This window comes from Lottia gigantea (genome assembly GCF_000327385.1).
Source record: "Lottia gigantea unplaced genomic scaffold LOTGIsca_134, whole genome shotgun sequence".
NCBI lineage: Eukaryota > Metazoa > Mollusca > Gastropoda > Lottiidae > Lottia > Lottia gigantea.
The window spans coordinates 344,985-363,005 of NW_008707502.1; the positions used below are offsets into that span (position 1 = coordinate 344,985).

General features: G+C 30.6%; 2 protein-coding genes across 2 annotated transcripts; one reads left to right on the forward strand and one right to left on the reverse strand.

Moving 5' to 3' along the window:
• Nucleotides 1–4,042: 4,042 nt before the first annotated feature.
• LOTGIDRAFT_172465 (hypothetical protein) lies at nucleotides 4,043–7,470 on the reverse strand (the record flags this gene model as incomplete). The annotated part of the gene is made up of 6 exons (XM_009049351.1): nucleotides 4,043–4,075; nucleotides 4,905–4,980; nucleotides 5,649–5,837; nucleotides 6,392–6,486; nucleotides 6,742–6,978; nucleotides 7,396–7,470. The coding sequence occupies 6 exons, from the start codon at nucleotides 7,468–7,470 to the stop codon at nucleotides 4,043–4,045; spliced, it is 705 nt and encodes a 234-aa protein (XP_009047599.1).
• Nucleotides 7,471–8,376: 906 nt separating this feature from the next.
• On the forward strand, nucleotides 8,377–15,586 carry LOTGIDRAFT_139192 (hypothetical protein; the record flags this gene model as incomplete). The annotated part of the gene is made up of 19 exons (XM_009049352.1): nucleotides 8,377–8,445; nucleotides 8,744–8,844; nucleotides 9,273–9,312; nucleotides 9,525–9,637; nucleotides 9,956–10,109; nucleotides 10,354–10,488; nucleotides 10,731–10,830; nucleotides 11,093–11,190; nucleotides 11,501–11,710; nucleotides 11,862–11,945; nucleotides 12,118–12,242; nucleotides 12,526–12,720; nucleotides 13,123–13,260; nucleotides 13,583–13,715; nucleotides 14,073–14,154; nucleotides 14,310–14,419; nucleotides 14,652–14,771; nucleotides 14,995–15,040; nucleotides 15,342–15,586. 19 exons carry the CDS (start codon nucleotides 8,377–8,379, stop codon nucleotides 15,584–15,586), a joined length of 2,298 nt encoding a protein of 765 aa, XP_009047600.1.
• Between the last annotated feature and the right edge of the window lie 2,435 nt (nucleotides 15,587–18,021).

Consider the following 18,021-nt stretch of genomic DNA (forward strand, 5'->3'; position numbering starts at 1 on the left):
AATCTTATACTCTTATCGTATACTAAACTTTCCCTTCCTTTCAGGATTTAGACAATGTTGCTGTAACAGTAAAGTCATATAAGTTATGTCATTAAATATTTTTCTGTTAGTAAGGATTTCATGAATGTTATAACATAATATAAAATACATATTCACCAGAAAATATTGGATTCATTTTTATTTTACCAACATCTGTTATATTACATCTGTTGCATGTTATTTACGTCAGTTTATTTATCTACCAGCACTTCGAACAATAGGTAAGCTGTAGGTATTGTCTTTAATAAATCATTTCATAACTGATTCTCGGAAGTAATAGTGGAATGCAATATGAGACTCTCTCTTCAATATTTCAGATGATTTTCAGAAGCGAAACACTTTGTTTAAAATTTGCTAATATTATTGTTTATCTATATTCATTGTTTAGATATGGAGGAGAAACAAACCAACGCAATGGGGGCATTATTACCAATTTATCATCCAACAATTCATACTACAAGACTACAAGCTAAATTCAACAAATTGAAGGAGAAGGTGAAACTGTTTCAATTATGTTTAATAGCAACTGTTTTGTTGATAATGATCAGTTCTCTCGTAACTGCTTTCCAAATACAATCCATGTCAAGAGCCATAACAGGAGAAATGTCGCAAATTCAACGAATGCAATTAGATAAGCCAATACAAAAACCAAAAGTATCTAGTCTTGTATTTGACCAACTTTGGAATGAACTCAGAGACGTCCAGAAGGATTTAAGAGAAGAAGAGCTGATACTTCCGGATAACACAGTGATATCAATTTTTAACGAAAGACCATTCTGATTATTTTATGACAGCTGGAAATCGGTACACATTTTTTTCTTTAAAATATGCCTTAGACTCTCAGAGCATGCCAAGGGACTTTTGTAGGAGCTGAATTGACAATCGTGACAATGGAAATATTCAATGTGATTAAGATATGAGATTTTTTTTTCTGTTCTTGTGGACTAGGATGTGATTTTACACCAAGTCGAAATTTTTAAAAAAAAATGTAAAAAAACGTCGTAAATTATATCTGAAACTTTTTCTTAAGTATACTATTTATATCTATTTATCTTCTTGATCAAACTAAATTTATTTTAAATGGGTTAATTAAAAAAAGGAGAGTACTAATTGTTAATTAAACAGTTATGCCTAATTTTTGGTGTTTAGTTTATAATGGCGCGATATTATTAGTTAAACCCTTAAGATTATGTACGGGACATATTTCTCTACATAGGAGTAACCCTAACCCTGGCATTATAAAGTCGCAGATCTTGAGATTTCACCGAATTTGTACGCGCAAGAAGGACTTCGAGGAGGCTTGTTCAATTGTTTTCCAAAAATTGCGCGAACGTGGATATTCTAGAAGGTTCTTGAGAGGTATTAAAAGCTCAACAGTTGCTGAAATCTCTGCTAAAAATAATTCGATTCTTTTGCCAATACCAAATTCTTCAGTTTATCCTTGTAACAACCCTCGCTGTCAAACCTGTCCCTTCATTTTACCAACAAATTCTTTCCGAAATAGACGCACAGAATCCATATTTCAAGTAAATGAAAAACTCAACAGCAACAGCAAAAATATTATTTATCTCATTTCTTGCACAAAATGTGACGAACAATACGTTGGGCAGACAAAAAATTCGTTAAGGGTCCGTTTCAATCAACATAAGTCTGACATCAACTTAAAAAAAAAATTAATAAAACCGTTTCAAAACACTTCAATCAACCCGACCAATTAACAGACCTGAAAATCATTCCCATTGAACAGATATACGAACAACCTGGCATTGATACAAAGAAAATTCGACTCATTCGCGAAAATTATTGGATAAACAAATTACAAACCATGCATCCTTTAGGAATGAACATCCAAGTTGATTTCCAAATTTTGTTTGTTATTCAATACAACAACACAGCTGGTCAAGTTCCCCGAATAATTATCCGTCTTTACAAAGAATTGCAGGAAAAATTTCCAACAGTCTTTACAAATGATTTAGTTATCGCCTATACCCGTAATAAAAATCTAAATGATATCTTAGTCCGTGGTAGATTACCCCCCATCCCTCTTCCATAGGTTTAGTACATTTCCTTTAATTAATAATTCTTATTTATGATAACTTGCAATTGAAGAGTTTCCTCGCAAAAATATCATACATGTATACTATTTTCACTTAATAAATTATATATATTTTTTATATGAAATACGCATTTTCCTTTTCATTTAATATAGGAAAATTCGTCCGTTTCACCAGTAAAAATATTTATCATGATTTCCATGGTTATTAATGTTCTGGAACCAGTATTTTTCTTATATATATTTCAGATTCGGAAGATAATGGATTTGCATTTCAAATATTCTATATCATTCTTTTAAACTAACTTCACAAACATTGCTTTATCACTAGAGGTTACGCCTACATGCCTGTGCCTGTGCTTTTGTAATATTGCTTAACAGCAATATTACAACTTTAAATTCCTAACCCTAACCCTAACCCTTTCTTAAATAAAAGCCTAACAAACTTGTAATGACTTACCATGTATTCTTAATCATAACACTCTCATGTATGTAAAGTCTGGTTAAAGAAGCAAAATACTTTTTGATCTTTCTTGATCTGTCACTCATTGGAATTCTGCCGGTAATTCTATTCTAATTTAGCTAATTTATTGTGGAAATGTGAGACAAACTGGCATCTTCTTTCTATTCATACAAGTAATAGCATTTTCATTATCATAAATGAAAATATGGAAACCCATATTTAACTAGATTTCCATTAAGTCGAAACAAACACCTAAACGTGGACCAAGAGGAACGTATGATCGTAACTGAAGAGAAGATCAGAACATGACAGCTGAAATTGACTAATCGAAAACAGATCGCAAAGAGATCAACAGTCGTATTAAAACCTTTAGAAGATATCAGAGAATTTCAGTGTGTAACGATGAATATCCAATCGTGGTGTGCGAAATGGATCTCAGGACAGTGAGAAGCTATTATTTGACTTGTTTGAGACCGATCCAGTAACGATGAAACAATGACGCTTTTTTAACAGTCTCATTATTTAGCGATCGTGAAAACTTGCATTTTTGTCGTGCCATTTCAGTGCCACGCAACTGAGCGGTGCGTTTGCGGTGGGTTCGTGCACTGTACACGAATACGTAACGCAATGTTTACGCAATACACGACCAAAACATTGACACGTTGCAACGACTCGTCTTTTCTGGAGACTGCCATATGCAGAAAAAATATATATAAAAATAGAAAGTGGAATTCCTAGATTGCGGTATTTTTGACGGAATTTTGAGATTTTTGTGATTCACAAACTCCAACCAAAATAAATTTTCAGACAGTGTTATCTGCTCTTGTCAGCCTTTCACGATAGAGCTATCGAGTCAATGATCGACTCACGTTCGACCCACGGAAACTAACAAACATTGGCGAAGGTTGAGCCGAATTATGGCATTAGATACCGTTCCAAAATCACAATCAGTGTTTTGGAAAGGGCAGAAATTTGATTAGCTGGCGGTGTCATCAAATAGACGAATGTTCAAGCAATCTTCAGACCCTAAACCTAAAGTTTTTATATCCTCAAAATAGAAGGTTTTATTTCATTCTTGCACAAACCAATTTAATACCCCGAAAAGTTCATTAAAAAAGAATAAAACGCAAACTCATTCAAGATCTCATCTATATTAAGCAAAGCAATAACTATACAATCAAAATTGTCTTATAGCCTCACAATCCGGCTTCCTTGACAATAACTAAATTATTAACTCGAAAAGTCCTGAACAATATTAGATATTAGAGAAACAAGTCTCTTTCATAAACACAATTTGTTCTTTCTTGCCCCAATATTTTCCACATTGTTTGTCCTTTTGTAAATCTACCCCAGATTATCAAGAATCAAGTATCAGACTCAAGTTTATTTATTGAAATCTGCTAAAATGTAAAATAAGTGTCACCATATGTTCTCAATTAAACATCCTGATTGCATTTTTTACTTTTTTTATATTCTTTGTTGTTCTTCTAACTAACTGCTGCTGGTTCACTATTCATTACCTATAAAATATGTAGTGAAATTATTGAGTAGACTTAAACATTCAATATATTTATAGATATAAAAGAGGCAGTATGGATCAATTTATAGATTATTTTTTTATATATTTATATCGAAGTAGTAAGGAAGAGCAGGAGGGAGAGGGCTTATATAGAAAAAACTTCTCATCCTTTTCATATATGAATAAAATAGAAATATTAAAACAACCAGAAACATGTTGTTAATCAGAGTTTCACTTCGTGTGATCTTCAGATTGTCACAGACTGAAATAGGTCATTTATCTGACCATCATACAATAGTATATCTGAATATCTGTGAATATCAATTTACATATAATAGTCTTTCAAAAATTACAGGATAGCTATTATATATACATGTATACAACTATATTATATTCATTAGAAATAGTTTAAACTCTCAGATATTATTGGTATACATAAAAGTCTTCAAAACATTCAAGGCAATCCAATCAAACTATAGGTTCGTTTCATTTTCTATTATTTTGATAGCAATTCAATTTGACTTGAAGAATGTTTGGAGGGTGAGCTGGAGAATGAAATTTGTGCCTATCCTGAGACGCTGTTAAATATGAACAAAAACCAGGCTTTTCTGATAGTAATATGATCGAAAATAATACACATCAAGTCTCAAGTGTCGCTTAAGCTTAAGTGTGCACATGTTCATATCTTGAATCTTACCAGAATGTTCACAAATATCTATATTTAAAGAGAGAGAAAATAATTTGAGGCAGTACTTTTATCAGAGTTAAAATTGATTTGATTTAAATATATCAAAAAATCATCAGAAGATATATAAAATACAAGTACAAACCTTTCTTCTCTCCAAATAAAGAGTGTGTATAAGACCATCATTTTTTACCTTAGCTGTACATATACCATATATTTCCCTAAAAATAATGGTATACATTAAGAAACAATCTTGGAAGAAAATCAGCACATCTAAATTATCAAAATCAAAAGTGGAAGATCTATTACAGCTATCTTATTTTTTCGGCTAAATGTTAGGACCATGACCATAGTATTAAGTACTTTCTATCTTTCTCTGAAGAGTATTGAATGATCAAGGGAAATAACTCTATTATTATTATTGAAATTGAACTCAGTGTATTTAAACGAATTTCACAGTAAAAATATTTATAGTTTGTCTTAAATAAGTTGAAACCAATAGGTCGATAGACATTCCTTATTAATCTAGTTAAAATAAAACTACAATTTTGTTTTGTTATTATTGTTTGTTGGTCTCCATTGTAATCTAACAAGATTTTTTAGGTCATGTGCTGGTGACTTTTCAAGCTATTTATAGCAGACAATCACGCACCACTCTCCAACAAAATCATTTTTACAAGCATGTATCGGCAGTCACATATCTCTATCCCATAATTCATAGGTCATATTTAGACACGTTTTCGGCATGACGCTTTGTGATTGGTTGAAATGAACATCAACAGTATGTGACCTGGGTTTAAATCTTAGATTACAATGGAGATCGATGAAAAATAATAACAAAGTGAAATTGTAATCTTATTTTAATTGGATTGGCCTTACTAGTACTCACAATCTATTTTTCAGCATAAAAGTCTTGATGTACTGTAGATTAGAAATATAAGATAATTTCCAGTCTATAGTCACTGTTCCATCTGCTATATTGGTACTGCTATTGATTACTTCCACATTTACTGACAAATAATTAAAATGTGCATACAATCTTAATAACAATTTCTGTATAGTAAAACTTAGTACACCTCTGAAATGTAATAAAATGAATAAAATCAGGTTTGAGATATTCTATATTTGAAGTTTCATCTAAACTTGCAATAAATTAAAACAAAACCCATGATCAAAGGTCAAGATCAAAGGTGTCAGTAAAACCAAATGCATGATTGTATAATTAAATATTATTCAAAGGCACTAATTATCTAAGCAAAATAAAGTGTTTTTAAATTTTTTCAACCATTATTTTTATGAGAATCGGAATAGCATCAAAATAGTACTGTTAGTCTGATAAAAATATAACCATTGGCATACATTATGTTTTCAAAGTTTAAATAGGACAATATTCGGCCAAAATTTGTGACTTTTTTGAGTTGATATTTCTAGGATAGAAATGTGTTTCTCTTCCATGTAAACTTACAAGAATTATATTTTTATCATTGTAAAGGTGTTCTAAGGCTAACTACTATTTTGAGGCTACTATTCCAATTCTCATAAAAAATACAGAAAAAAATAAAAATTCAAAAAACTTTTTGCTTTGATCGGACATTAGTCAAATTCTACACAGCGAAGGCAGAAAGTACTTACTTATATGTTTTATTTTTTCCACTTAAATTATTAATACAAACTATAGTTTTACCATTGATAGGAACATCTGGGCTCGATACAAGGAATAATTTAATCTGAAAATAGAAATCATTGGAGGCTTGTGATATCTTCAATATTCAATATTACTATTAGACGTGCAGGTATTTTTGGCTTGATAACATTTTTCTGAAGCTTCTTTGGGACATCTTTACTTTTCTCCACCAAAATCAGATTTACTCATTAACTTCAGCTCCAGTCTCCAATACATGGTCTAAAACTTAGTGTGTTAAGCTTACCAAGAGTCTAAAAATAAATGTTAATACAGAAACTGGCTCTAATATTTTACTTACAAATTGACTGAGTTTGTTTTCAATATTTTGTAATTGTTCTGGTGAAGGTAAATCTGACCCAGATGGACTTGCTGGTACAGAATTTTTTGACTGGTTGTCTGGTGATGTTGAAGAAGAGTAAGAAACATGATTTGATTTAAACGGAGATTCTCTGGTGTATAGATCAGGTTGATATTGTGATACTCTGGATGAAGGACAGTAAAATTGGAAGGGTTTTGCACCATAAGCTGAATTCGCCTGAAAATAAATTATATCATTATTATAGTCCTTGACACCCTACTGATATCTTTTATAAAGTTGGCCAAGAATAACTTCTCATTCTTATTTCAGAAAACTTGATCAAAAAATTTTGACTGCATTATTGTGATGATTAAGTGTATAACTGAAACTGTTCTCAACTATGCTCTTGGGATGGGAACTAGGAATAGGATGTACATTAACGATCTTGTTGCTTTCTAAATATTAATGTCATCTGCAATGACTGCATTTGGAGATATAAATTACTGCCATTGATTAGAAGACCTCAAACTTAAAACCCAGCCTCTTACATTACAGCTCAAATTAATCAGAAGAAAGGTTGATTGAGTCAGAACATCAAAAGGAATAGAATGGACAAACATAATCAATTCAATGACACTTTCTTCAGTGTTTTACCTGAAACTGTATATTTGATAAACTTCTTACAAGATTATATCTATAAAGAGCATTAGCACATATCGATCTTGACATGTGACATTTATATATTTGGGTGAAATTTGAAAATAGGGTAACTGACGACATACTAGGCCTACACATAAACAAGTTAACTTAACAAAAGTATGTATAAAGCAAAAGTAGAGTCAACTCGTCGATCTTGAATATCCAGTTTTTCTTGTAGTGTTCAAATCCGTCTTGAAAATTGAGACTTAAAAATCACGCATGTTCACGCGAGAGTAGTGAATTGACAACATGGCAGGTTCTTGAAAGAAAACAAAAATACTGCAGATCAAAGAATTTGTAAATTTGACGTCTTCCAGTTTTGAAGGACTTTTGTAGAATCCAGTAATTCAAACATCCAAGTCGAGTATGGATTCACAAAATCTCCCCGAAATGGTGGTCATCCTTCTAATTGTTGTTATTTTTTCTGACAACACCAAAGCAATGACAGCTTATGAGAAAAGAGAACTGAAGTGAGTTATCTACATTATTATTGTATTAGGTGTAGACTATATCTTATATATTATTTACAATTAATATAAGTACACTTTGCCATTTTTTGCTTATGCAGGCCATAATAAGAGTATGCAATAAATTTGATCTGTTGTCAAAGACTTTGTAATTAGGAAAGAGCCTTTTTCTTTACCACTGATAAAAATCGCAGTCAATATTTTTAGGTCGCCTCACACCTTTATTTTTGTGAAAGTAAATCAATAAGAATTAAACCCCAACTTATAAGTCTATTGATATTTTCAGTGTGTTACAACTTACATTACATAATAACACAGTCAAATACTAGTTGCATGATCACTTCTGTGCTTCAGTCAAACTAGCCACTAGAGGTTGAAGGTAATAAAATCTTATAAGTTGACCACTGAACTTTTTTTAATAGAAGAGATAGTATATTGGTATGGATTTAGTTTATGCCATGATAATGTCATGACCTGCATTTTTTTTTTCAGGAATCAAGTTTTAGAAATGTTTGATCATGCATACAAATCTTACATGGTAAGTGAGGAATACCATATATAGTATTTATTCATTAATTGGAGAGTTGGTTATCTGAATAATTGATTTGCCTTAATAAATTATGTACAATACCAGTACCCAAAAGTACCCAAAACATGAACTGTAGAGTGATAAAGTAATAGTAGAATTAGAACTGGAAGCAAGAACATGATTCAACTTCTATTTTAATATTACCAAAAAATTATGTATGTTATCTTATAGTAAGTAGTCTATTTGCTTATCAGTATTTGATTTGTCTGATGTCAGTAAACTACATCTACATTTTTTTAATCTTTAGAATAATGCCTATCCAGCTGATGAGTTAATGCCACTAAGCTGTAAAGGAAGATATAGAGGTACACAACCTAGTAGGGGTGATGTTGATGATAGTTTGGGAAAGTAAGTGCTTAAAACATTATACTCATTACTGAGTGTGATTTGGCTTTCGCTTGTACACTAAAATGAGAGTTTTTGAAACTGGAGCATCTTCTCAACTGATTAGGTTTAAAGGGTGTAGAGAAGCCTTTTTATAGCTTTTTTGTGTACCAGAGCCATTTACAGCTTCTGTTTCCAGCATTCAATTTTTCTGTTAGATTTTTTCTGTTGTTTCTGTATATATAGAAATTTTTAACAGTATATGACATCACTATGCTTAGTTTTTGTGGATTTGAAAGATGTCTGACTGATCACTGTCAATGTCCCTGATACATATCCTCTTTACACACTCTTAAAAATGTAAGGAATAATTTTTGAATTATGATTTGATTTGTTAATTGGTTATTAAGAGTAATTAAATATTTACTAATTAATATATAATTGATTTCCAGTTTTACATTATCATTAATTGATAGTTTAGACTCACTAGCTGTAAGTACTTTATACAAATACAAATATTCAAATTTATCTATACTGTTGCATACTTATAAGATAATTAAAATTGTTACTGCCAAGCATAATGTCTGCTTTGAAAATCTAAGGTTAATGCTACTAATAGTAGATAATGGGTTTATGGAGGACAATATTTTATGATTTATTAAGTTGTTTGATTATAATGCATTTGATTTATTTTGTGAATACAGGTATTAGGCAAGTTAGATGATTTTGAAGAAGCTATTAAATTAGTTATAGCCCATACTAAATTTGATGCTGATGTTATAGTATCTGTCTTTGAAACAAACATTAGAGTTTTAGGGTAAGTTCTCAAGAAAGAAATTTTTGTCAAATAGTTATCATTATCTTTTTACCTCTGATAGAGCTGACTTTAAGCTTCACAGATTATATTTTTTATCAGAATGAGAAACTAATCTTGGGTTTATCAAAATCAGTAGTTGATGAGTAGTTGATAGTACCATGGTATTATTTTATCTAATACTGTTTACAATGTCTTCTCCAGTGCATTTCAATTTGGATTCTGAATTTTTATATAACAGTTACAATTTGAGGAAAATATGGCATATGAGCCTATTGTCTGACTATTGAAATTAAACAAAGGTATATATTTATATTTTAGGGGTTTACTAGGTGGACATGTAGCAGCAGCCTCATTTAAACGTAAAAAGAAATGTGTAGAATGGTACAATGATGAGTTATTAGAGATGGCACGGGAAGTAGGGTTAAGGTTATTACCAGCTTTTAATACAACAACTGGCATGCCATATCCTAGAGTAAGTTATGTTGTTGTAATAAAATTATTAATATAGTATAGGCCCCAACACATATTTTTATTGTTGTTTTATTTGTTATGCCAAATTTTACATGTCATGTTTTTCTGCAGATACTATTTGGTAGTATGTCAAATATTTCGTTGTTGCAATATGACACAAGAATTTTGTTGTCATGTATCCTGGAGGGAAATGCAATCTATCAATTTTAGTCAGGATACAAAGTCTATCCTCTATTTTGTTATAGATTAATTTAAAGAAAGGTATTAGTAATGTTATATCAAGTAATTGTAAAGATACCTGTACAGCCTGTGCTGGTACTATGATATTAGAATTTGCAGCATTAAGTCGATTAACTGGTGATCCACAGTTCGAGGTAAATGTTAAATATTTTGTCAGTTAATTTGTTTGTCCCTAATCTTTTGCAATTCATTATCTATGTCTTTCTAATCAACAAAAACTTTTGTAATCAGCATTTATTTTGCATATAATCAATGAATTTTCCCCTGAAAACAGTTAAATTGTCCCCAAAAAAATTATGAACTTTTCGCCTAAAAACAATGTGTTTTGAAAAAAACAATGAATTTGTGATGTCACATTTTTTTTTAATATTTACAGGAAAAGGCTCACAAAGCAATGGATTATTTATGGCAACAAAGACACAGAAGTACAGATTTAATGGGAACAGTTATTAATATTCATAATGGAGATTGGATTAGAAGAGGTAAATATACATATTATTACATAGATAGAATCATATTATAAAGATGTTCATGCCGCTGTTTTTCATAAAATCTGACCAGTAAAACTTGTCATAAGTGTGGGATTTTACACAGAGAAATAGCAAAACTACTAAATTTAATCATAAGATATTTATAGATACAGGGTCCATATTGGTTGAAAATTCCTCTTGACATTTTGATCAACACTTTTATTCTATTATACGTCTAATACAGCTAATTTTGATTATTATTATTTTTTAATAGAAAGTGGTGTAGGAGCTGGTATAGACAGTTATTATGAATATGTTTTAAAAGCATATATATTATTGGGAGATGAAAGTTATTTAGATAGATTCAATAAGGTCTGTCCTTGATATCTTTGTCCTTGTCTCAAAACTGAATTCAAATTTAAGTTATTATTGTGTATATTGCTGTGTGGTTTTATTATCAGCATTGTTTTGTTTGTTTTAAAAGATCTAAATTTGAAGAAGGTGAAAACAAGATGTATTAACTGTAAATATGTAGTCATGTAACTTACTATTGTTAATATTAAGTTTCTTCCATTTGTACAATACATTGACAAGAGATATAGACAATTAGTATAAGCCAGCATGCTTATTTATGAAATATCTGTTGTTATAAATGATAATTAATAATTTGATATTATTTCAGCATTATGATGCCGTAATGAAATATGTTAGTCAAGGTCCATTGTTAGTTGACGTCCACATGCATAAACCACAGTCAGTGTCAAGAAATTTTATGGATGCACTATTAGCATTTTGGCCAGGTTTACAAGTTCTAAAAGGTGATATTGAACCTGCTGTAGAAACTCATGAAATGTTATACCAAGTTTTACAACGTCATAATTTTTTACCGGAGGTATGTATAATCAGTGAATTTCTGACACATACTAATATCAAAAGCAAGAAATCAGGTTATCAGTTATCCTCTTGTAGCGGGTTATTGATCACTTTCTATGAAGTATTAACTGAAATTCTGATATTTAAGATTTTTTGTGATTTAATTACAGGCATTTACTACAGATTTTAGAGTTCATTGGGGTCATCATCCTCTTAGACCAGAATTTGTAGAATCAACCTATTTCTTACATAAGGTAATTACTTTAATCATTTTAAATCTGTACTTATTATATTAGAAATTGCTGAGGATTTTTCTGGTAGTTTTCCAAAGATTTTTTGCAAAACTGCTTTAAGGCAGAATCATTTCATGCTAGACGTTTATGACATTTATATATTTTGGTTTTATGAAATAATTAAAACTTACAGGCTACTGGTGATCCATATTACCTAGAAGCTGGTAAAAAAGTGGTTGAGAATTTGAATCAACATGCTAGAGTTAAATGTGGCTTTGCTGCTTTAAAAGATGTGACATCTGGTAAACATGAAGATCAGTAAGTCTCAAGAAGTTAATACCCCTGTCTTTCTCATACTAAATTGATGTATGTTGACAACTGCTTGGTTATTCCAGTATAATTCTGCCAGAAATTCTGGATGTTAATTCAATTTTCTTTCTATATGCCAGTTCATTTATGTATATGGGACTGTAATATTTACTCAAATATATTTACATAGACTCTTATGTTTTATACATATACCTCATTGTTGTTTTTTCCATCATACCAAAGTATAGAAAACATGATTATTAATACTTCAGTTACTCTGATTAATTTTCAGGATGGATTCATACGTATTAGCTGAAACATTTAAATATTTGTATTTATTATTTTCTGAGAAGAGTGATCATATATTGAATGTAGATGATTATGTTTTTACTACTGAAGCTCATATACTACCTCTAACATTATCTATATATAATACATCCCAGGAATCTCTTAAGGTAAATATTATATATATATTATCCTGGATCATGTCCATGATTTCATAAACCTTGTTCTAGAATTAACAGTATTTGAATGAACAATTCCTGATTCTAACACTTTTCTTCAATCCCTCTTCATCAGGTTTAAATACAATTTTGTAAATATAAATGTTTCTGTCTTAATAATGACATTTTCAGGTAAGCTTGTAATTTTAATGAATTTGGTCAATTTTGATCACTTGTAGTGTATAGTTGTTATTTTTTTTAACCGAAATATCTTATAAATGTGAACATTAATTGACTGCTCAAAGCAACAATAAAATCAGCTTTTAATTGCAGTTTCTAGAACTTTAGATTGATTCTATATAAAGTTTGATGGTATTTCAGATCTCAAGAGAAGCATATAATAAATTACAAGATTTACCAATTATATCAGCACCTACTGATTGTAGTAAAGCTGTTTTATTAGAAGAAGATCACAATACTTGTCCTAATTTCCATGTATTATCTGAAGGTGGATCTGATTTTGCCCATGGTCTAAGATCTCAGATGAAAGACTTAGTCAGTAGACATAGTCCTAAACCTTCACAGTAAGTATGGACTTACTTCAATATTTTAGCAGCAGCCAAGATGGGACTAGTTTTGTGGACACAGCATCCTTTTTGGAAAGTCCAACATAGCCCATGATGTTTATTTGGCATAGTTAAGAATTAAACTAGTATTTGTTCACACAGCTGTGAAATAAAGAAGAATTCTAATTGACAAGAGCTCATCTCAAGGTTCTCATCTGGACTGTTAGTTTGGAATTGGGAGTTGACTTTCCAGTATTCAGACTAGAGCTCATTGTATGATGATTGTTATAGATATAAAAAGTTTCTAATCTATGACATGTTATAATTGTGTATATTTTAGATATAAAAATAGACTGAAAGCCAGTGAGTTTATTGCTGGTAATAAAGAACAGTTAGATCAGTTACATGCTATGGGTATTAGAATAGCAACAATGACTGATGGTAGAGTACAGTTATTACATACTGCTTCGGAGGTAAGTAAGATGGGAACTTGTCTCTATGGATTGGAGCATTACCTTATCTAACAAGTCCTCTTTGACTGTTTTCAATAACTGGGATACTTTTGCGCATAGAGTGAACTCAAGGGCATTGTAATTTGCTTTCGGGTGAAATAGATGGGAATCTTAACTATAAAAATCAGTCCTATAAATAAAGTGGATTGATGATCTGCTTGAACTCAGAATAAACCATACACTTTTGCCAGAATGCTGCAAACAGTTCACCTTTGTGTTTTGGGACATTTGCTGATGTTCACAAATATCTTTGGTTGTCAGTGTTTGATTATGTAGATATTGAAATTTGAAATCTTTTCAAATTGTTGAATATTGCAGGCTGCATCTACTGAGGATGCTGAAAATGGAATGAGATTTATGCAGGAAATGATAGAATTATCTAAACAACAAAAACCAGAAGGTAAATTGAAATCAACAGATTCTATGTTGTTTCCCCCACCTTATTTCTATTCTACTTTGTATTTGCTTGGAACTTTCATGTCATTGTTGTTGAGCTGTCAATCCAAAGGGTTCTGGTATATGAAAACTTAATATGTTTTTTCAAATCTATTTTAGCCCAACATGAACCTATGTTTGTACAGATGATAAGTGAACCATACTCTAGTAATGTATATTATAAAGCAGGACCAGCACAATTTGGTTATGATTTAAAGACATTACCTCCTGTAAGACTAGTTATTTAATCAATTCTTGTGTGAATATTAAACACAAGCATATCATGTAAATAACCTAAAGAGCAAACCTTTTTAGCTGTACTACACATCATACTATCATAGGCATACATATATATATATCTTTATTGTCAATAATTTAATGATACTGGTCAGATAACAGATTTAAAATCCTACCCTTGAGATCATGAAAGAGAATTGTAATGTTTTGAATATTGTATTTTAGATACAAGGTAAAGTGAGTATAGCTGAACCTATTAAAGCCTGTCAACCACTAACTAATACCCATAGATTAATAGGTAGAATAGCTATAGTTGAAAGAGGTGAATGTATGTTTGTTGATAAGGTAAAACTATAATATATTCTCAAAATATATACCCTCTGTTATTTTATTTGTATAAACCAATTTTGGTTAGATATTCTTGTCAATTCGACATCATGAAATTTAAAAATTTGTTTGCAAATATGATCAAATTCATTATTTCAACTTAACAATATTAAAATACTTTCATGTATAATATATATTATGAACTGAATAAATGTAAGTATTTGATTGTAATATGTTTTAGGCAAGAAATTTAATACAGTCTGGTGCTATTGGTGGTATTGTACTTGGTAAGTCTAATGATAATTTGAAATTATTACATATCAAATGAACATACCAAAAATTTACTTAGAACATTCTTATCCAATCTGCTTTGGATAAATTGCTTTTGATTGGCTCACTTAATGGTTAAGAATTTGACATCATGTAACATTTTGACTGACAGCTAGCATTAGCTTCAAGTAAGTTAGATTCGCTTCGCTCTTTCTGTCTACTTTTTACCACAAAAATGATATTACAATATTACATGTTTCATAAAAGTGACATTCACAGTTTTTGTTGTAATATCTTTAATTGATAACCCTATTTCAGATCATAATGAAGGCACCACTGGTCACTCACAAGCTCTATTTGCTATGTCCGGTGATGGACAAGAAGATATCACTATACCAATGGTATTTCTATTCTATAAAGAGGGCCATGAGATAATAAGTGCTCTAGAAACATTCCCTGAATTAGAAGTATTATTAACCAAACAGCCAAAATTACAAGGTAAATATATCATAGATACTACTAAAGTTGTCAAGTATCCTTCAAACAAAACAATTATCAAATAATACTTGACGCTACTCTTGTCTTAAGCAACCAAACACTTCAAAACAAGATATCGATCTTCATTTGATAAGTTCATCACTCAAATTGATTTAGTTCTCTGCCCATTGAAATTATAGTATGTTTGAAGATTTGAAATTTTTACATATTTAATTATTGAGAATATAAGCTTACGTCCCCAATTCCAAATTTTCCATGCCATTTTATTAAATATTGAGATTTCATCTAAACTTTGTCTGGGTCTACTTTAGAATCAAGTGATATACCTCAAGGACCTGGTATAACAGTAAATGGTAATGTATATAAACCTGCACAACAGTATGATATTTCTACTGGACAACCAATACCTTCTGATTTACACCCTGATAATATTCCTACCAGACCTGATCATCCAGACCCTTCTCAACACATTTATTCCATGTCTACTGGTAATTATTTTTATCTTTTTAGCTTATATAATAAATTTTAAGGTAATTGCCATATTTTACATGTATACTAATCATTGCTCTTGAGGAACATGTCTACCAGTGGGTCCTTGACCAAACCTTTGACATTGATTTCCCAGACTTTTTGAAGTTAACCTATAGAGTAGATTATAATGCGTTGAATGTTTGCAGTTGGTTTTCATTTTGGAAAGTAAAGTATCTAAAATAAGGTACCATTATCTAATGTGGGGAATATTCGCTTGTCAAAATTTATCTTTCATTTCCAAATGGTTCCTTTTTTTTTTCAGGGTCCAAAAGGGTCCACATGAGAGTTCAAGTAACAGCTGAAAGCAATGAACCTCCAATAGAGATCAGTGAAAGATCTTCAGAGCCAACTAAACCTATCAAACCTATTCATGAAGTTTTACACTTAGAAATATTACCTGATGGTTCCAAACAACTTACATTTAAACTTGATCAAAAACTTGATGTGGAGAAAAATAAACCACAGTTAAATCAGATTTACATAGACTTAGTTCAAAGTCTTCAGGAACGAACCAATTTTCCACAACTTAAAGACCAATCAGAATACCTCATAGCTCTGGCTAGATTTCTGGAATCAGCCTATTTTAAACTAGGAAGTGTTGATGCGAAAGCTACAGAAATGATTGAAAAATTAGCTAGTGAATTGATTTTTCAAAAAAGTTCTCAGCCAGATGAAAAATCAGATAGTGACGTAAAGCGTGAAAGTTTTTTAAATGCAGAAGATATTTCTGATACTTCTCAAGAAAACAGTGATCAGGAAAAACAACCATTTGTACAATTAGTCCCCCCAGAATCAGGGTCCAAACAACACGGTGCATACGTGGATGATAATGGAATCTTGAAAATTGTAAAGGATTCTTTATTAAATGACGGTAAAATAATAAATGATCCAGTTTTACGAAAAACTATAGAGGAAATAGTTGAAAATGTAGAAAATATTAAAACTGCCAATCCTAGTTCATCTCAGGTAGATTATAGTAATTCCCATAGTAATCCTTCCAATGTACATAATCCAATAGGGTCAAATATAGACAATCCAACAGTTAATGAATATACTGATGGCAATACCAGGACAGATCAATCTAATATTAACTATGCAGAAACTAGATCTTCACAAAATAACGCTCAAAAGAACTCAGTGCCAAACAAAAAAGAAGAATTATAAAGATTTGTTTGTGATCTCTGTGATATTATTTGTGTTGTTATTGGGTTAATTTTTCTTCTTTTTGTTGTGTTTTTATTATAAATCTATTTTCATTTAATATTAATTTTATCTGGTGAAATAGCAACTGAAGTGACAGGGAAATGTCAAATCTGGTTGTATATATTTTATTATTTCTATATGAAGAAATTAGTAAAACAAAATGTTTAGTCACCAGGAAACGTGGAATTCTTCTCTGTTACACAAATTTAATTAAGATAATATGACTTAGTAAATGATAAAAATAATAATTTTTTCTTTTTTTTATATCATACTACATACATTATTTAATGAGGTATTGAGTGTTAGTTTATGTTATAGGGGCAACAGAGTAATCAAACACTATTTTTTGAAATTTCAATGACGTAAGTCAGTAAGTTTTCCTTTCTTTCAAGCATAATTATTTATGCACATCCAGAAAATCTACTTACAAACAACATAAAAACATAGTGAACTGTTTGTATTTATTTATTAGTATTCAGATGTGTATAAATAATGTGGCTTGCCTTTCTGTATTAGTTTTTATGTTCAAAGGGAAGTTTTTGTGTATCAGTTACACATCACTATTGCACTATTTCAGTTTCAAGTCAGTCGTCTGTGGTTCTTGTTATTCCACTAAAACAAAGCCTTTTATGAGTCACTATCACAAAGGCCATTTGTCTCTTGAAAAGGTGATATTTTGTTTTAGTCTAATTTTGGTGGATTTCAAAGAACCACTGATATGAAATTGTTTTTTTTTTTTTTTTTAAAAGGAAAGTCCCCACTCTAT